Genomic DNA, 21455 nt, shown 5'->3' on the forward strand with positions numbered 1-21455 from the left:
GAAAAGAGAAGGGAATTCCACGTGAGCATGCTCTCTGCTGTGGCTTCGTGCCAGTGGAGAGAAGGTTTTGTGGGCATTTGGAGAGGCACACTGTTGATAGAGAAGGTCCTCGGTGTCCTGGATAGGAGTGTGATCCATGGGCAGACTTAGGAAAGCTACCTTTGTTTCTCCTTGGTTTGAATCAAGCTTTAAAGACTGTGATTTGAGTCTTTTGAAACCATGATGGGAAAGAATACTAGATTGCTGCTATCTCAGTTCTCTTGGAGACTATGTCTTAAGGCCTCCTCAAGCACCTTAAATACTCAGAAAACTCAGAGGCAAAAAAAAAAAAGAAAACTCAGAGGCACAGAGTGACATTGGTCTTTCCAACATGGAATTTCTCAGGAGGATTTTCCCTCTTAAAATAAAAGTTGATGACCTTAAATATCTTTTCATTTAGATTGTGTGAATTAGTAGAGAGAATCTGAGGCGAAGAATCCAAACCTAACTAATTAGTATTCCTCTCAGTGCTCTGAGGTATACTGGGATTTATTGTGATGAGTTTATAAAGAGTGTTCATCCTGAGTAGTGTTCTTTCTTTCTTTTTTTGAAGTTGGATATTGATGGGCAGATAGACTCTATACATCTATTCCTGTCACCCAGGCAGGTGCACTTGCTTTTGGACATGTTAGCAGCTATTGCTGGACCAGGCAAGTATAACTGTTGTTATTTCTAGTTCTTTAAAAAATTTTAGTTAAAATATATAGCATAGAAATGGGAAATTATATTATTGTGTAGGAATGTATGAACATGAAGATGTATTGTGAATTAGAATCCTCAGTAGTTAAATTTGATTCTTTCAAATTGCATTATGATGGCACAGGTTAGCATTCAGACTGACTGACTTCCTTGGTTGGAGGTAGTACTTCATACAACTGAGAAAGTATAATTATTAAACTCAGTAAATAGCACACACTTAAAAAAATTTTAATGACATATATTTTTAAGAATAGATAAGATCTTGTGATTCCTAGCTAGCTGCTTAGAGCTATTGCGTAGATCTCCAATTAATATTAAATACTGGTGGTTCTGCACTGTGTTACTAAGTTGCCATTGATATTGGATAAGTGGGTTGGGAGAGAATGCTTAATTAAATAACTCCAAATTTAATTACTCTTTTGCTTTTCTTTTGTATACACGTAGAAAATTCAAGCAAAATAGGGTTAGCTAATAAAGATAGAAAAAATCGACCCATGCAGCAAGAAGATGAATATCGAATTCAAATGGAATTGAACCGGTATTATTTGAGGAAAGATTCCCTCTCTGCCGGCGTGTCCTCAGAGCAGAGCTTTTATGAGACAGAAACAGCTCGTACACCTTCTAGCCGGGGTAAGCAACTCAAAATGTTGGCTCTAGATTGATACATTATCATCATAGAGCAAAGTACATTTGACTTTGGTTGCTATAAAATGGAGTTTAATAATGAAAAAACCAATGATCCACACTCTAAGAAGGTTTAAATTTGTAAGTTTATCGAACTGCAGCTTCACAGTGACTGGCACACAAGTGGTGCAGTATCCGCTTTTGATTGTGTAGTCTTGTTTTGTAAAACAGATTTATTCTGAGGAAAGTCAATTAAAAATGTGGGTTTATGCAAAAGATAGAATGGGAATAATTGTTCATTTTGTCAAATTATGTGTTTATGTAATGATTTGCAGTAGATTCCTTTAAACAGAAACCTTTGTCCATTCATCTTTCTGTCAATTATATGTAAATACAACAACAACATCTTTACCCAGTTTACTTTGCATTTATAGGTGTGTTATAATATGTAAGCACTTGTACGAATCAATTTAAATAATAAGAATCAATTTCAATTTGGAATGTTGAGCTAAGTAAAAAATTAAAATCTTTTCAAGAAATTTTGGCCGTAACAAACTTCATTTGCATGAGGGTAAAACAATTTGCAGAAAGAAGTAAAACATAAATAGAATTCTAAATAAAATATTCAACTCTTTTTTTTTTTTTCAAGAAGTAGCTGTATCCATGAAACCAGAGATTGCAAGATACTATCTGAAAATCATATGACACTTAATGATGTTACATTATACCGTGTGAAGCAGCTTATCATATATATTTTTTTTTAAGTTCACCAGTGGGCTAGCTTAACATTTCGTTAGTCTATGTTCAGTTGAGTTTTTACTATGACATTAATATCTTGAATGCAAAGAAGTGACCCCATTGGAAGTAACATAAAACTTAGAACATCACTATATCTCAGATAATCTGAGGGAACAATATAACATTAATATATATGAAGATCTTATTTAAAGATGTGAATTGGTGGAATTATAATAAAACTGGCAAAGTTTAATTCTCTCTAGAAGAAGAAGTTTTCTTCTCCATGGCTGATATGGACATGTCACACAGTCTTTCTTCTCTTCCACCCCTTGGGGAACCCCCAAATATGGACCTTGAGTTATCACTGACTAGTACATATACAAACACCCCAGCAGGATCTCCATTAAGTACTACTGTGGTAAAGTATTTTAATTTTTTGTTCTGTTCTTTAAAAAGTTACTTCTAAAGTTTTACAGTTTATTCACATGCTTAAAAGAATTACTTTATAGCTTCAGCCAACATGGGGAGACTTCCTTGATCATCATAAAGAACAGCCAGTAAGAGGATCAGCATTACCATCCAACCTAGTTCACCCAGCAACTTTACAAAAGACTGGTACGTAAATTAAAAAAAAAGACATTTGTTGATAGTTTCCACTGGAATTAAAACAAAATTATTTTAAAAAATATGCCATTCTACTGATTCTTTTCTCTTTCTTCATAAATTTTTTTTTGGTATAGACCATTTAACAAAGTTTAGAAAGAAAATGAAGCACTGTTGAACTATTCACTATGAAATGTTTTAGAACAGTTGCCTATTTATTGTATTTGTGTATTAAATAATTTAGTAAAACATACACCCTAAGTTTCATATTATTATTACAATAATTTATGATTATTATTACAATTTACATATTGTTATTACAATTACAATTTAGGAGTTCCAATCAACTGGTCTAATTTTTGTTTCTCTATTTATATCTTCCTTAAAAGAGAACCTCAGGTTTCCTTTCTGCAAAATTTAATTGAAATAGACACAGATTAAAGGAAAATTTGATGAGCAGCTTCTGGTTAAGTTCTGACTTATTCCAGTACAGTTTTATTAATTCAAAAATTTTGTTTGTACTGTAGCAATTTTTTTTGTACTTCACATATCAAGGATCTTGCATATCAAATGTAGAAAGATTACAGTTTATTATTTTCCTTTTTTAATATCTCTGAAACTGTTGTGTGATCATATGTTTTTGAAGACTCAAATCTCAAGTTTAGTTTTAAAACTAACACATGAGTAAATGTTTTATAGCTTTGATATAATGGATTGTTTAAGTATTAACTTTTCTGAGTATAATTTTAACACATTTATTTCAGCTCTCCCCTCTAGGTCTGTTTCAGTGGATGAATCTAGGCCTGAACTTATTTTTAGAGTAGCTGTGGGAACGTTTTCAATCTCTGTGCTTCACATTGATCCTTTATCTCCACCTGAATCAGCACTGAACGTTAATCCGTTGACACCAATGGCGATAGCTTTCTTTACTTGTATAGAAAAGATTGATCCAGCACAATTTTCAACAGAAGATTTTAAGTCTTTCCGAGCAGTATTTGCAGAAGCTTGCTCACATGATCACCTTAGGTAAACTCTTACATTTGTTAATGATCTTGAAAAAGAACCAGATGTGAATTTTTTCATTTATCTGTCTACCTATCTCCATTTGTTTTTCTAATTCACATTTGATTTGTAAATGAGTGGAATGAATGAGGATTTCTTGCGATACTGCAAGATATTTACCATAGACTCTCCCATTCAGATTATTTGGCATGTGAAATATACAGATGTAAGATCTATTTGTTTGGAGTTGTCCAAGTTATCTTTAGCTCCCTGTGGTGCTCTTGTTATGTTTCTTTGACCACATTTTGCCATCATCCCCCACTGACACCATTATGATCATAAAAATAGTTCTTATTGTCACTGGCTTAGCAGATGGCAGTGGTGATGAGAGTAGATGGACTAATGAAAAGGGACTCAAAAGTGATTCCTGTGCCACTAACCATTGGGTGGGAAATGATAACTGAGGCTCATTCTGAGCTTGGATGCTACATTTTCAGCTTCTGCTTAAAAAAAAAAAAAGCTATTCAAACAGCCACCTGTCTTTCCATAGGTTGCGTCCTAATAGATAAGGAGATCACTAAATTTATAAGTAGGTGTAGTATTGTTAGCATGCAACTACTATTTATTTTAACTTGAAAGTAGCCTATAAATTATCCTGTCATATATAATAACAGAGACATATATTAATATTTTTAGAAAACATTTTGGGCTTTTGTTTTATCTTTAAGTATTTTTAAGTGTTAAAATTAATATGCAAGGTAGTTTTTATATCTAGCAAGAGAAACTCTACAGGTTAGGACCATAATATTTATAATAAAACTGCAAAAGTGTTTTTTTTTTTTTTCTTCCCATTTTGGACAGTTTCAAATATCTGTCAGTAGGAAATACAATAAAAGCAACAAAAGCTAGAGGTAGGCCTTCATTTGAGTTTTACTGACTAAAGTTTTTAAAATACTGCATGATCCTTCTAGATACTTTTAAGAAACTATATGCATATGTTTTCCAGATTTGAAAAATTTTGTTCACTTCAGTGTAAATTTTAAAATGTAGAAGAGGTAAGGACAGTGTTGGGGAAAAAAATCCTGGATAATTTCCTATCAACTGATATGATTTTTTTTATCTTATATCAGGGAATAGGGAATTTGAAGCAATCTTTCTGGTTAATATCCTTAAGAATATTAGTTATTACTAACTATTTGAACTTGGCAGCACAGGTAGGCATTAACAGCTGTACAGTATTCTTTGACACATTATTTAATCTAGAATTATATGGAAACTCTCAAATGCTGCATTTTTTATGACAGATTTATAGGCACTGGCATCAAAGTGTCCTATGAACAAAGACAAAGATCCGCTTCCCGATATTTCAGTACTGATATGTCCATTGGACAAATGGAACTTTTGGAATGCCTGTTTCCAACTGATTTTCATTCTGTTCCTCCTCACTATACAGAGGTAAATGCTGATACTTTCCCTTTAGGGTTATTCTTTACATCTGTCTTGCTTTTTAAGAATTGTGTGAACAGCAGTGATTTTCTTAAAAAGGCATAGGAAGTTGTATTGGCAGAAGTTTATTGTGTGTATTTGCATTTGTGTTTTGTGGAAACAGATTTTTAAGTGTGATATTCAAGGCCACTATTGGAAAATGTGTTACATTTTTAGAGTTGACTTGTTCTAGAGTCAGACAGGTTTATGACAAATGATTTAATTTCACTCATTTTTCAAGCACACTTAATTTTAGAGAAATTCTATTATTCAACAAATACTATTGCATGCCTACTATGTGCTAAGCACTGTGCAAGATAAGTGGACTATCTTGTGCTCATTTATTATTAATCTGATTTTTTCCCCTGTCTTTGAAAGCATGTCGCAGAGAAACTTTTAAAAGCTATCAAAGTAACATTTTTGTTGCTTTTACCTTGTCCTGGTGACTTACTTTCAATGTGCTTTATTTGAACACTTACACACATTTTGCAAGTGTGATGCTGAAGATTGTAGAAGCTCACTAGTTTGTGTCAGAGTCACACTGTTAGTAGTGACAGAACTGAAGCTTAAGCCAGCCTTTCCAACTTCAAAAAATTCTCCCCACTATTATCTCCTCTGTTAATTCATCTTAGTATTGCACATTTAAGTTATCTTCCTCTTTGTTTTCAAGCTTTTGATGTTCCATTCCAAAGAACGAACTGATTCTCACCCCCCTGTGTGTCTTCAGCTTCATTATAAGCATTCTGAGAATAAAGGACCTCAGGTAAGAAATCTTTTTGTGTGATTCCCACCGGTAAATTTTCACTTGATGTCTATTGTATCATAATCACAAGGGTTTAATTTTATAGAATTGTCAGTGATCATATTAATTCTTTCTGCTGCTTCTCTCTTTTTTTTTAAGGGTAGTCAAGCAAGACTTAGTTCTGTTCCTCAGAAGGCAGAATTACAGGTTAAGTTAAATCCAGTGTTTTGTGAGCTGGATATCAGTATTGTGGACAGGTTAAATTCCTTGCTTCAGCCACAGAAACTCACTACAGTGGAGATGATGGCATCGCATATGTATACTTCATATAATAAGCATATTAGTTTGGTAAGTATTTTAAAAGTTGCAAATACTCATCATGATTATAGCTAGCTAATAGACTTATTGAGATGATTTCTCAGTTTAAGTAGTCTTAATAGATTAAATAGCATTTGTTATTAAAACAGCATTATATGTAATAATGAAAAAATGGAAGCATCTTTTATGTCTAGGTAGTAGAATAGCTGAATGAGTTGTGATCATGTACTGAATGGGATTTTATGCTGCTGCTTTAAGTGATGGTTACGAAGAGGGTATAGCAATAGGAAGAAGACTCCTAAAGAAATATGAGGTGAAAAAAGTAGAATACACATAAACTTCTATTATAAATGTGTAAGTAAAATCATATAGAAAAAGACTGAATGGAAGTATATACCATTCAGTAGCATCAATTACAAAAGAGTAATATAATTATATTTCTTTTTCTGTGTTTATCTGAGTTTTATAAACTGTGACTATAATATCTTCACAAAACTTCTTCTGTTCACGCCTATAGTGAACCACCTGAATCTCCTATAAAAGGTAGCCATATCATGTAGGATATACTCTTGAAAATGGGAGCATCATTTATCATACTGTGTTATTGAGCATCACATTGTGTCACTTTTACTTAGATCTGGTGCCTGGTGTCTTTTCTAAGCAAAGCAAGTAAGTCAGATTTGCAAAATATCTGTTAGAAATTTTAGGACTATGCACAAATAGAGACAACTTTGGCTAAAAAGGAAAAGATAGTTTTCTGTGTATTGTCTCTCTCTTAATTATCAGTGGGTATTCACATTAAATCAAGATTCTTTAACTTTTCTTGCCAAAACTGCTAGTTATTTTAAATTCTGTGGGTCTAGTGTCTGTATTTGCTGTTAGCCATCGATACACTGGAATGATGATTTAACCTCTTGAGCAGTTAAAGCATTTTTTAACTTGAAGTTTAATTGCTTTACGTTGTCGTGTCGGTTTCTACCATACGGCCGCGTACAGCAGCCGGAAGTGGGCATGTGTCCCCTCCCTCCTGAACCCCCTCTCACCCCCTCCCACCCCTCCAGGTTGTCATAGAGCACTGGGTGAGCTTCCTGTTATAGAGTAACTTGCCACTAGCTATCTGTTTCACGTGTGGTAATGTGTATGTTTCAGTGCTACTCTCCTGAGCAACTTTTGCTGAGAGTGGGGATTAATAGTTGAAAGTGATAATAGGGGAGAGAAAGAATCAGATCCAAGTCTTAGCATAAAATAAAAGCAGAACTTTCTAAGATAGGCTGTCAGAGACTGATCCATGAAATTGAGGAGTGTTATCTACACTGTACTCTGGACTAAAGCTTTACAAATTGTAATTCATTGCAGAGAAAAAAATATGCATAGACTTTTATCTGAAAGGTATGTTCTTTGACTGTTTTATTATAATGTGGCTTTAAGTCAATGTTGCCTACATGTTTTGGCTTCTAAGGGTCATTTGATGGGATCATATCCTTGGGTTGAATGGGAGCTCAGAATGAGTCATTTAGGGAATGTTTATTTCAAACCTTTAATGTGCCAGGCTTGGACTTAGTTCTGGAAATACAAGGATGAATCAGGGATGGGCCTTTGCATTTGGCATAATTCACCGGATTTTACATTGGAGTCTTTGAAGTAGCATATTGGTGGGGAAATCCTTCCGATTGAATGCTGGGTTCTGTAGTGATTTTTAGTCATATTGAGTTTTTTGATAAGCTGATTTACACATTGCCCTTTTTTTAGTCTAGTAAAATATTATATACATCTAAAGCACCTGTGTCTTCACTTTGGTTCAGTTTTTATTTGAATTAATTTCTTTATATGAGGGTATAACTTTTGCCAGTAGTTCTGACTTTTGTTGGTAGCTGTTGCATTATAAATTTCATTACACTAAAGTAACATAGTAATATTAATTGGGTTTTGATGCATTAGCCTCAATGAGGAAATAGTGATTATATACATCATAGTGTTAACTGCCAGTGCCATCGGTGTTTCTTTGCTGGATTTAACATTGTGGCTTACTCTTGATGTCTCTGTGTTCCAGCACAAAGCTTTCACTGAAGTGTTCCTGGACGACGCGCAGAGCCCTGCGAGCTGCCGGGTGTCGGTGCGGGCTGCCGCGCCAGCGCTGAGCCTTTCTGTCCGCTTCCCTATACCGGACCTCCGGTCGGACCAGGAGCGGGGACCCTGGTTCAAGAAATCGCTTCAGAAGGAAGCTCTTCATCTAGCGTTCACAGACCTAGAGTTCAAAACTGAGTTCCTAGGAGGAGCAACCCCCGAACAAGTTACATTGGAACTTACATTTAGAGAACTAGTTGGTAAGATTGACTGTGCTTATAAAAGAGTCAGAATAGAAACAGTTGCTACTGAAACTTAAAGTAAGAAGTATATGACAGTCCCCAAATATAATAAAATTAAAGGACATATGTTAGAAAACAAGAGTAACGACTTTTTTCCATTACTGTATACAAATGTGATATAGGTCAGTTTTTTTAAAAGAAACTACAGTGCGTGAGAATTTTTCACTTTGTGAATAACAATGCTTTAGCTTCGTTTTAAAAAAGATTTATTTATTTCTGGCTGTGCTGGGCCTTCGTTGCTGCGTGGGCTTTTCTCTAGTTGTGATGGGCAGGGGCTCCTCTCTAACTCTGGTGATCAGGCTTCTCACTGTGATTGCTCCTCTTATGTGGAGCAGACTCTAGGTGTGAGAGCTTCAGTAGTTGCGGCACATGGGCTCAGTAGTTAGGTGCCCGGGCTTAGTTGCTCCAATAGCCTACCTTTCAGTACCACCTACCACTTACTTGTTGTAGGGTTAATAGTAGTCAGAATTTTTTGAGTGCCACTCTATATTTGCTGTGTGCTGAACACTGCACACACCTGATCTTGTTTCCTTTAATCATCATAGTTACAGGAGGCTTGTTATTTCTAATTATTTTTATCATGTGTGAGGAATCTGCCAATTTTTTATGAGGTACCTCCCAAAGTCATTGTAGTAAATGGCAGAGTCAAGACTCAAACCCAAGTCTCATTCTAGAGCTTGAACTTTGAACCATCATACTAATAATCTCCAGTGAGTTTTCTTTGTATAGTCTGTTCTAAGTTTTCCTGTATTACTTTGCTTTTGTCAGCTAATGAAGACAATATATGGACTTGGAGTGACCCAAGTTTCTGGAAGATCCTGACATATTCTGTGGTTCCTAAACAGTCTGTCCTCTGTGCCGCACCCCCCATGTCTGCCACCCCCAGCCTCTCAGCCTCTGCCGTGACATCCTCCTGCCCCCTTAGCCTGCTCTGTCTGCTCACCTCCTTCTCTGTAGGCTGCAGTTTTCCTTCCCTTGTTCTGTCTTAGTTTTACATATCTATAGAGATATTTAAAATTGACTGTTGCCAATTATCATCTCATGAAAAGACCTTTAAGGGGTATCTAGAATCTTCCCTTATCTTTCAGTGATAAGAAACTCATTGTTCTGGTGGAAAGTCATTCTTTGTAAAATGGAATGAAAAAGCATATATGAGGTTATTGTGAAGAGGTAATTCTTAAACAGTGCTTGTCAAAATAAACATTTAGAAATGTAGTTATTATCTCTGCATTCCTAGATTAATGGTGTAAACTTTTATGTAGAATGATCGTAAGTGGCACTCAGTAAGTGGCAATTACCATATTTAATATGTTATGATTATGCACCTTAACCATTGGTTAACCATCGGTGCATAAGAATTTGAGTTTGTACAGAATAGAGCATCTTTATCTATCTCCTCCTGTGTACATGTGCAGCAGAAACAAATGAATAAATGTTGTTGAACTTAATGCTGCACTATGTCCCTGATTTAGAGGATCTGTGCTCATCTAAGGAGGCAAGTATCTTTTCTCTTAATATGGAAGAAGAAATACATTTCCATTAATCATTCTTGTTTTATTAGGGTCATTCCAGGAAGATAAAGGAGAACCATCTATTAAGTTTTTCCATGTGGCTAGTGGAGGAGATGGAGATACAACGTCATCAGATGACTTTGACTGGCCGAGGTGAGTAAGCCAGTGTATATGACATATACATTTAATGAGACTTCCCTTTTAAAAATAAATTACTGTAGCTTTTTTGACTGACATTTTGGCTATAAATTTAAGCTAAAAGTATCCAGCCTTGATAAGAGAACCCAGAGGAAAATGGAAAAATTAAAAATATGTAGTGAGTACTACTTTATCAGAGGTGACTGAGATAAAAGTGACAGAGATGGACGTACATAGTATGTTCTCTGGCCTCAGGTTACCTAGCCTAATTAGATGGACGAAAGAATCATTAACCATTCTAAAACTAGTTCATTTTTATAAAGGGCTTTAGTAGAAGAGAAATTATATAGCACCATTCAGTTAATTTTCAGATGAATTTTGTAGTCAGTGGTTGTTTCAGGAAAGTGTTTTCATATCTGCAGAGCTTTTTCAAAACACTGATTCTTGGTCTCCACCTTGAGATTCTGAGATAGAGCCTGTGTATCAGTATAGTTTAAAAATTATACCAGTTGATATGTTTGTAGCAGTACTATTAAAAATAGCCAAGACATGGAAGCAGCCTCAATGTGCATAGACAGATGAATGGATTAAAAAGGATGTGCCACCTGTATACCATCGAGTACTACTCAGTAAAAAAGGATGAAATGATGCCCTTTGCAGCAGCATGAATGGAACTAGAGATTAAGATCCTAAGGGGAAGTAAGTCACTTATATGTGGCATCTAAATTATGACACAGGTGAACTTATCTAGGATACAGGAATAGACTCAAAGAGAACAGTCTTGTGGTTGTTGAGGGGGAGGGTTTAGGGGAGAAATGGAGTGGGAGTTTGGGATTAGCAGATTCTGTTATGTACAGAATGGATAAACAGCAAGGTCCTACTGTATAGCACAGGGAACTATATTCAATATCCTATGATAAACCATAATGGAAAGAATATACAAAAAGAATGTATGTACATATATAACTGAATCGCTTTGATGCACAGCAGAAATTAACACAACATTGTAAATCAACTATAATTCAGTGGGAAAAAAGTATACCTGGTGATTCAAGCGTGCAGTTGAATTTAGAGAACTACTGCTTCAGGGTTTCTTAGGCAGGAGAAATGATTTTTTAAAGTTAAATTAGTCTGCAGGTGGGCTTCCCCAGTGGCTCAGTGGTGAAAAATCCACCTGCAATGCAGGAGATGCAGGTTTGATCCCTGGGTCAGGAAAATACCCTGGAGAAGGACATGGCAACCCACTACAGTATTCTTGCATGGAGAATCCCATGGACAGAGGAGCCTGGTGGGCTATAGTTTGTGGGGTTAAAGAGTCAGACATGACTGAATTGACTTAGCAGGAATGCAGCAGCAGGAACAATCCTTTATTATACTGAAAACTGAGTCTGTGAGTAAAAAATCACGGTGCTCTTGGGACTCCCTTGGCAGTCCAGTGGTTAGGACCTTGCACTTCTACTGCAGGGGATGCAGATTCACTTCCTGGTTGGGGAACTGATGATGCCACAGCCACACGGTGCAGCCAAAAACAAACAAGTGTGACCGTTCCTGTGCCATATCTTTACCTGCCTTCTTCTACACCCCCATCCCCTGTGTATCAGACCTGTCAGACTCCTAGGACAGGCGTGTCAGTGCATGGCTGATAACGAGCAGGAGTTTCCATCATGAATGAATCTACTTCAGTTAGGTAATTTGAAAGCACAGTTCACATTAGGATATCTATAAATCAGGAAACAGGTGTTTTAATTTATAACTAGTAGCAACTGGCACCACCACCTTAGGAAAAACAGAGGAGCTGCTGTGGGTGCAGCAGAGCGGTTTTGCTTGGGAGTGCCGTGCCTCATGGCGCCGGCCGGTGTGGTGGAGAGGAGACCACAGAGCCTGGTGCTGGTGACGCGCCGCAGCGGGTTAGGGAAGGACTGGCGTTACCCTGCGCAGAAGCGCCTGTCTTCAAAAACTGTCAGCTCCTGATATTTGGGGTTTGTAGCTGTAATACAAAACACCCCCAGTAACACTAGCCTTTTATTGCTGAAATTCCCAAAGGGGAAGATTACTCTGTTATTGCAGTTCTAGGAATACTCCCCAACCAACCTCCTTTTTCCATTTGAGCAGTTTATATAGCATGAGGTTTCTTAGGAATGCGAGTTTTCCATGACAGCCAAACCACTGGCATGTAAGATTTGGTTTAATGATAATAAATAGTATTCTAAGGTAAATGTGCTAGTTGTTAATGAAATTTTTAAAAATTTTATTGATTTATAGTTGATTTACAATATTGTGTTGATTTTTGGTGTACAGCAAAGTGATTCAGTTATACACACACACATTCTTTTTCATATTCTTTTCTATTACAATTTATTATATTGAATGTAGTTGCCCTTGCTATAAGTAGGAGCTTAATGTTTATCTGTTTTATATATAGTAGTGTGTATCTGCTAATCCTAAATTCTTCATTTATCTCTCCCCCACCTCCTTACCCCTTTGGTAAGTGTAACTTTGTTTGTTAATGAAATTTTGAATATCCCTTTTATTCTCAAAAGATGAGTGATTCCGGTTATCCAAGTATAAAATGTTTAATGCCTTTCTTTTCTTTGCTTATTTCATCAATTCCACTTTTAAGTTTACAGGAGTGGATTACATTCGGCATAATCAGACTTTATGCCTGTCTTTGATGATTTAATCAGTGGGCTTTGTTTTAGTTGTATACAAGTTAGTTTTGCAGTTTACACTTAGATCTTGCTTTTTAAAATGCTCTTTGCTGTCAGAATTGTACTGAAGGTGAACCCACCAGCCATGCATTCCATTTTGGAGAGAATGGCAGCTGAGGAGGAAGAGGAAAGTGACGGCCACTATCAGGAGGAAGAGGAGGGAGGCGCTCACTCCCTGAAGGATGTCTGCGACCTGAGGAGGCCAGCCCCGTCTCCCTTCTCTTCCCGCAGGGTCATGTTTGAAAATGAACAGGTAAAGTAAAAGTGTGAGCAAGCAGCAAAGGATTTACCCTCTGTCAGGTAGCCATGGTTTTAATGCTTTATCTTTTAAAAAATACTTTGTATAGTGTTTTTGCTAGATTTTTAGCTCCAAAATTGAATAATATATGCTTTTTTTTTCCCCCTTGGTTAAAAGTTACATGCTTATTTATTTGATTACATGGGTAGGATAAGCAGATGCTATTACTCTTTCAAATATAAAATGGTTATTTGATGCTTGTTTTTTTTTGCACTAAACTGTTATGTTCTAGATGGTGATGCCAGGAGACCCTGTAGAAATGACAGAGTTTCAGAATAAAGCAATCAGCAATTCTCACTATGTGCTGGAACTTACGTTACCCAATATTCATATAACACTACCTAATAAAAGCTTTTATGAGAAGCTTTATAATAGGTGAGTTTAAACATATTTACGTAAATCTTTGGGATTGAACTTTCCTGCCTCACTGCCTGTCTACCACCCTGCCTCCGTGTTTTCCCTCTTCTCTCTTTTCTTTTCCTGTTTTAATATTGTCGACTCTTCCAGTGCACTTTGTATGGTGCTGATTTTAGAACCACTGCTGCTGTGGTGGGCTGTTGTCACAGCGAGTTTCCCAACCAGTGCATCTGGTAGCAGGGTTTCTTGTGTGTGACGTATTTATTCCCTCCACCCTAGGTTGTCTGGTTGCCCTCTGCCCCCTTACCATGGAGTTCTGAGAGAACGCCTCTGTGTGCAGTGACACGACAGCACACTGAGCCCTGTGCAGGTATCGCTGCCACTTTATAGGTGAGGAAACGGAGCTCAGGGGGGCTCGGTAAACTGTCCACGTTCCTCAGGGTCTGTGATCTTTCTGCTCTAGACGGCCTTTTATTTCAAAATACTTGCTTGGTATATATGTTTAAGGATATTTAAATATGGTGAATTTAAGTTTTTATACACAAGTTATAAGTTAGAGCTTCTAATTCTCACCAGTCCCTTGGAGTGCAAGGAGATCAAACCAGTCAATACTAAAGGAAATCAGTCCTGAATATTCATTGGAAGGACTGATGCTGAAGCTCAAGCTCCAATACTTTGGCCACCTGATGCGAAGAACTGACTCTTTGGAAAAGACTCTGATGCTGGGAAAGATTGAGGGCAGGAGGAGAAGGGGACGACAGAGGATGAGATGGTTGGATGGCATCACTGACTCGATGGACATGAGTGTGAGCAAGTTCCGGGAGTTGGTGATGGACAGGGAAAGCTAGAGTGCTGCAGTCCATGGGGTCACAAAGAGTCGGACACGAATGAGCGATTGAACTGAACTGACAGTGATATGAAAACTGCCAAATAGGATATGAAAAGAGTTGGAAGATACTTGGATAGAGGGCCAAGAGACCCTGGTGTAGAATCAGAGTCCTAGAGTCTTTGTACAAGAAGTGTCCCTCCTCAGAGTTAAAAAAAAAAACAGCATATCTTGTTAGAAACTTAACTTACAACTTGTGTATAAAAACCTAAATTTACCGTATTTAAATACCCTTAAGCATACGTACCAAGCAAATATGTTGAAATAAATGGCCTTCTAGAGTAGAAATATCATAGATGAAGATCTTGAACAGTTTACCTAGTTCCCATGAGCTGTGTTTCCTCACCTATAAAATGGCAGTGATACTTGTACAGGCCCCAGAGGGTGGTTTGGAGCATTATATGGTATAACGTTTGGAAAATTCTGAGAACAGTACCTGGCAAAGAGTTACTCAGTAGTCCTCTATTATTGTTGGCATTCCCATCCACTCTGGCATAGCTGAAAGGTGGTCATGTGGGTTTCTAGAAAAAAAGATGTCCTTAGTGTCTGTTATCATAGCTCCCCACATGTAAACAAGTTATCCAAGTTTTTGTTAATCTTCAGAAACTACAGACTGTGGTTTCCGCTATAGATTCGCGTGTATGTATACTCAGTCGCTCGGTTGTGTTCAGTTCTTGGTGACCCCGTGGACTGTAGCCCGCCAGGCTCTCTGTCCGTGGGATTTCCCAGGCCAGAATGCTGGAGTGGGTTGCTGTTTCCTCCTCCAGTGAGTCTTCCCAGCCCAGGGATCGAACCTGCATCTCCTGTGTCTCCTGCCTTGGCAGGTGGGTCCTCTACCATTGTGCCACCAGGGAAGCTGGCTGTAGATTTACTTAGTGCCAAATAGGATTTGGATTTATACATGATCTGAAGTTTGGAAACCACTGATCTCTAGATCACTCTCCTGATTTTATGGCTGAGGAATGTTTACTAAACTAACTAATGTGCAAGGCTAAGACTGAGAAAAATGAAACAATTAGTGCAAGGTCCAGCCCAGAGGTCAGAGGCCTTCACCCACTTCTTTCTCCTTCTACATTGATTGAGCAGGTTAAATTGGGACATCAGAATTGTAATACACACCTGAAACATTGCATTTACAAATATGTGTTCATTTACCACTTCTTTTTAAAATACAGGCCCAGGTCTTTTTGATTATGAGCCACTGGTTAGAATTTTTTTGCTTGATGTATACCCAAGGTTTTGGCTACAGCTGTCAGTTTCAATTTCTTTAAAGTAGAGTGAAAAATTAGTTTCAAGCCAGTCTGAGTGCAGAATCCTTTCAGGTCTTTAAGGTGTTATCCCCTTCATTCTATATACTTAAAAGTCATCAGTTAGCACAGTATTGAATTAAACTGCTTACAATCACACATAGTTGACATGAGCGGATCCGGGACCAAACGCAGTGGACCCAAGGTGACCACACAAGCAGCACAGTCTTTGGTGACTAGACGAAGCGTACAGTATAGCTCTGGAAGCGGAAGTTCTTAGGTGGGCTCGGGAGGCGCCCAGCAGCTGTAGACAGGTAGCGTCTAGGGGACCTGTCAGCCTGGCAGGCGGGGTGATAAATTGGGGAACTGGAGATCACCTGTTCATCTGGGGAGCTGGTTAGGTAGGGTTGCTTAAGAGAGCTTCTGTTCTCTCTTGCTCTGCTCTCTTCTTTGTCTCCCAGGCCTCTAGGACTGGATAAATACTGCAGTGTTCCCACCCTCTGAATCATAGAAATCACGTGTATCAGTTACTCAGAGTATGAATTCTTTGCCCTTTATTTGGCTTTGTATTTTCACTTTTATTTTAAAAAATTTCAGACATTCTCAAACTTTTAGGAACGTTGCAGGTGTAGTATAAAGAGCTTTTTTTCCCCTCAACCATTTGAGAGTAAGTTTCTGACTTGCTGTCCCTTCCACCTTGAGCAGTTGAGTGCTTATTTCTCACAAACAGGAACATTCTTCTACCTAACCATAGTTCAGCAATCAGAATCAGAAAATTAATATTATACACTAACATCTAACTCTCAGACCCCATTAACATTTTGCTAAATGTCTCAGTAATGCCCTTTACTATATATAAAATTTAAAAATGTCTTTCTGAACAGGAATTATAACTAACTCTGCCTTTACTGCATACATTTAAAATAGTGGTTTATTCCTTTAGTCTTGGAGGAGAAAATGGCAACCCTCTCCAGTGTTCTTGCCTGGAAAATCCCATGAACAGAGGAGCGTGGTGGGCTGCAGTCCGTGAGGCCGTAGAGTCGGACATGACTGAGCGACTGAGCATGCATTCCTTTAGTGCTTTGACTCTTCTTAGATAGTCTTAGATACAGAAAGATTTTTTTTCCTCCTATGTCAAAAGTCCTTCAGAATAGAATACAAAAAATTCTCTACCTAGTTTATTAAATCAGATATTTACTGAGCCTTCATCATGTTTCAGACTCATAGCCACAAAACCACGGTGATATGTCTAAGTATCTTAAATGTTTCTTTTCTTGATTTAAAACATCATCTAATGTATTAATGGTGTCAAGACTGTGTTTAGACCAAAATGTAAATAAAGGAAAACAGTAAAATCATATGAAACTTAAGTTTGCAGGTCTCATACTACAAACTCTAGGTTTTACTTAAAGTAATAATTTCTCTTTAACCTATAGCTGTAGGGGATAAGGTAAAGGAAGATTTCCTGAGAAAATTCTTCCTTTTATACTTTCACTATTTCTTCATATAGGAGTTTAGACTAAGACCTGGATTTAGACTCTTGTTTCTTTGTCCTGTGAGTAATGTGCCCAGGAAATAACGAGCCACATGAGTACCGAACCGATGTGGGCATCGCTGTCTGTGTGTCTGAGATGAGACATGCTTCTGCTGAGTGTCTGGTGTTGTTTACCCAGTGATGCTTCCGAGAAGAGACCTTTTGGGTGCGGATACAGTTTGTGGAGAGTGACAGTACTCAGTCCTGGCTTATACTTTCTAGGGCCTCAGGAGTTCAGGAGTTGGCCCGGAAAGTTCCTAGACCAGTGGCTTCTCACAGGAAGGGGCCAGGGTTGCGCCATCGCTTGTCACCTTGGTTGGTGTTCACGCTGGGCTTCACGGTGAACCTGTGCTTTTGGCAGTCCTTCCGTGAGCCGTCTGCCGGTCCTGCCTTCAGACCTGCAGTGCCCGCTGCGTCTCGGCCCCGTGCTCGGCACGCGTAAAGATGACTAAGGCACGAGCCCTCTCTGAGGGGCTAGGTCTAGGGAGGGAAATGAGAGAACAGGGTATTCTAGGTGCAGTGACTGCTGCATTATGCATGTGTAGGGTACTCAATGGGTCTAGGCCTAACAAAAATCTTGGCTGGGGGCATTGTAAAGTCTTGGTTTTCATGACAACGTGGAGGTGAGTGGTGGGGCTGGGGATATCTGAGAAATGACAGATATCTCTTTCAGAAAGTGCAATGTGATCTTAGCCTGGCTGGACATGCATCACCCCAGTAGTTATCAGTATTAACTTGGCTGTTCCGTGAGTTAGAAGGTTTTCCTCTTTTTAGTTCCTGTTCAATATGCTTCTTCATCTCATACAAATTTCCCAGTGAAGCTGTGCTTTCTGTTGTAGAAAGAAAAAGCAGATAATTCCTAGAGACCATGAGCAATAGAAAAGAACTGAACGGGGAGCCTGACATAATCTGGGCTCTGGTCCTGGTTCTCCCACTAATTAGTTTTGTGACCTTGGGCAGGTCACTTAACCTTTATGAGGCAGTTTCTTCAAGTGTAAAATGAGAATAATTCTCCCCTGGCTGTCCCATAGGAATGAGGCTGTAGTTTACAGAGTGTTTTCATATGTATGAACAGTCTTCCTTTTGTTATTTATGTGTTTTTATTTTTAATAAACCTCCTTTAAATGTGTTCAGATGTATGTAATTTGATCTGTTTTAACACTGGTGAAACTAGGCAGATCGCTAGCTAGGTATGTAATTGTACAGCTTCCTTTCTCACGGCCCTGAAAAGTATATCAATTATTTTTCCATTGAAAGAAATTTCATTTCACCCTTTAGAAAAACTGCTATTCATGTGACTTCTTAAAGGAATATCCTGTGGTTTGCCTTTAGTTGAAGTAGGAGTTATATATTTATTTTTCAACTTTTGTCTTTATAGGATCTTTAATGATTTGCTGCTATGGGAACCAACAGCTCCTTCACCAGTAGAGACATTTGAAAATATTTCATATGGTATTGGGCTTTCAGTAGCCAGTCAGCTGATTAATACCTTCAGCAAGGATAGTTTTAGTCCATTTAAATCTACAGTTCACTATGGTAATATATTTTAGATTTCTTCTGATTTAGAATGCCTGGTTTACCAGTAAACAAAGTAGTAACCTTTTAAATTGATGGATTTAAAAATGTTTGTTTGGTGTTTCCCATTTATAAGTATATTTTATTATATCTTTTACTGATTTATAGTATTTTCTCACTTCTGTTTATTAATAACGTTATTAATTAGATGTTATAGTGATAGTATATACACTGAAGTTCAGTGGTAGAGAAAAACGTAGAAGGTACATTTTTATCATCATACCTGATTCTTTGTAAAAATAAACAGGTAAAATGAATATTCTTGTGATAATTTTCAAGTTTGAATGCCCTTTTATTTTAATAAGCTGTTAGAACAGCTGTAATTGTGCTATTTATTTCTCATAGATGAGGAAAGTGGATCTGAGGAGGAGACTTTGCAGTATTTTTCTACTGTTGATCCCAATTATCGTTCTCGTAGGAAAAAAAAACTAGACTCTCAGAACAAGAACTCACAGAGTTTTCTCTCAGTCCTTCTGAGTATTAATCATGGGTTAATGGCAGTGTTTACAGATGTAAAGGTAAGGATTTACAAATCTAAAGTAATTTTTCAAGTGCGTCTCATTTTAAAATTACCATAATATACTCAGTCAGTAATTGAGGTAGTTTGAGGTTGTTTCAGTGACTAATGAAAGTCAGTTTTCTGAGGTGGGCCATGATGACAGCAGCTTTGGAAATTTAGCTTTCATGGCAGATCAAAAGATGAACATTATATGAACCTTCTTTTGGAAAGCATGCCAGTTGTCCTCTTGAAGTGGTAACAGTGGTTTACCTGTTGTAAAGGAGGATGAAGGTCAGGGGCTCGTTTGGACGAAGAGGCCTGACATAGCGTTTTTCACACTGCCGTGTTGGATGATTCAGGAACCAGACAGCTTTGCCGCAGTGGGGAGAGCCTCCTGACCTGAATCAAGAAGTAGCATCTCGAGGGTCCGTCTTACTTTTCTGCATTTAACTAATGATGTCTCTGTGTTCTCTGATCTTCTTATTAGCAAGGTAACGGAGATCTGTTGGAAAACAAGCATGGTGAATTCTGGTTAGAATTCAACAGTGGTTCGTTATTTTGTGTGACAAAATATGAAGGTTTTGACGACAAGCACTACGTTTGCCTTCATTGTAGCAGTTTCAGTCTCTACCACAAAGGTAGGACAAGTGTGAAGGAGATGTGTTTTGTTCACTTCTGGTTAGACATGTTTAAATCTTGCTTAATAAAGAAAATTTACTGAGAACAGAAATCGATATTAGAAATTATTTTCCATGGAGTGTTCTATTCCACTGCCAAAGTAATGATTATTGTAAGTTAGAAGTTGGCTTTTATGTTCCTTTTTTTGCAGTGACTTTATTGAGATATAATTCACATTTCATGTAATTCACCCATTGAAAGTACACAGTGTTTTTTAGTATTTCATAGAGTTGTGTAACCATTATCATAGTCAACTTGAGAACATTTTCATCACCCCGGAAAGAAAGTCTGTAACCTTCAGCTGTAAACCCCCAAAGTCCTGCAGTCCCCTGTGGCCTTAAGAAGTGTTAGTCACTCAGTCATGTCTGACTCTTTGTGACCCTATGCACTCTAGCCTTCCAGGCTCGTATGTCGATGGGATTCTCCAGGCAAGAAATCCCTCTGTCAGTGGGATTCTCCAGCCATTCCCTTCTCCAGGGGATCTTTCCGACTCAGGGATCAAACCTGGGTTGCCTCAATTGCATGCAGATCCGTTACTCTCTGAGCCACCAGGGGAGCCAGCCTTAAGAAACTACTGATTTTTTCTCAGTCTCTGTGGATTTGCATATTCTGGCTGTTTCATGTAAATGGAATCCCACAATAGAAGATTTTTTGTGATTGGCTTCTTGGCATGATGTTTTCAAGGTTAATCCAAATGTACCAGTGTTTCATTCCTTTTTACTGCCAAGGAATAGCCCATTTTATATACACGGATCATTTGATTGTTTTCTCTCAAGTGGTATTTCCTTTTGGTAGTACATACAGAATATACTGTTCTTTCAGCACATTCCTTGTGTTACTTCATGAATATAAGTGGGATACTTGGACATTCTTAATGTTTATCAGATTTCCCTATTTAAATGTAACTTCCTTGACATTTCAAATCTCAATTTTTTGTTTTTAAACTTGAATAGTCACTTATTCCAACATTAGTAGAGAAGAATGAATTATTAATGCCAAGCTAGTTCTTGGTCATTTTGCCTCCAGGGTTATGTTATGTTCAGTGGAGGAACATGGATTTTTGTTTGGGTTGCAGAAGTTCGTGAGTTAATTTCATGTAATCATTCTGTTATATTGTTCTCTCATTGTGGATATAGGCATCGTGGATGGAGCAGTTCCTTCTACAGAAACGCGACTGCCTAGTTCAACCCGCCCACATTGGTTAGAACCTACTATTTATTCCTCTGAAGAAGATGGCCTCAGTCGAGCTTCTTCAGATGGTGTTGGAGGAGACACTTTGAATATGCTGTCTGTTGCAGTTAAAATACTGTCGGATAAATCAGAGTCCAATACAAAGGTGTGTATTTTATACTTGTATACCATTAAATACTTGTTCCTGATTTGATTCATTTCAGTTCAGTTGCTCAGT

At 37.7% G+C, this 21455-nt stretch overlaps 1 protein-coding gene across 5 annotated transcripts in view; it reads left to right on the forward strand.

Annotated features, from left to right (window-relative positions):
• Positions 1-21455, forward strand: part of ATG2B (autophagy related 2B) — a 74719-nt gene that overhangs the window by 20141 nt on the left and 33123 nt on the right. For all 5 annotated transcript variants that reach the window (XM_020899130.2, XM_020899129.2, XM_070477875.1 and 2 more), the window contains 16 exons: positions 593-689; positions 1183-1368; positions 2364-2518; positions 2610-2715; positions 3468-3729; positions 5010-5160; positions 5861-5953; positions 6092-6280; positions 8301-8574; positions 10178-10280; positions 13031-13226; positions 13504-13646; positions 18674-18831; positions 19216-19388; positions 19857-20007; positions 21184-21383. In XM_020899130.2, coding sequence (XP_020754789.2) covers positions 593-689; positions 1183-1368; positions 2364-2518; positions 2610-2715; positions 3468-3729; positions 5010-5160; positions 5861-5953; positions 6092-6280; positions 8301-8574; positions 10178-10280; positions 13031-13226; positions 13504-13646; positions 18674-18831; positions 19216-19388; positions 19857-20007; positions 21184-21383 — 2637 coding nt within the window. The remainder of the gene's footprint in view (positions 1-592; positions 690-1182; positions 1369-2363; positions 2519-2609; positions 2716-3467; positions 3730-5009; positions 5161-5860; positions 5954-6091; positions 6281-8300; positions 8575-10177; positions 10281-13030; positions 13227-13503; positions 13647-18673; positions 18832-19215; positions 19389-19856; positions 20008-21183; positions 21384-21455) is intronic.

Source organism: Odocoileus virginianus, chromosome 16 (assembly GCF_023699985.2).
Source record: "Odocoileus virginianus isolate 20LAN1187 ecotype Illinois chromosome 16, Ovbor_1.2, whole genome shotgun sequence".
Lineage (NCBI taxonomy): Eukaryota > Metazoa > Chordata > Mammalia > Artiodactyla > Cervidae > Odocoileus > Odocoileus virginianus.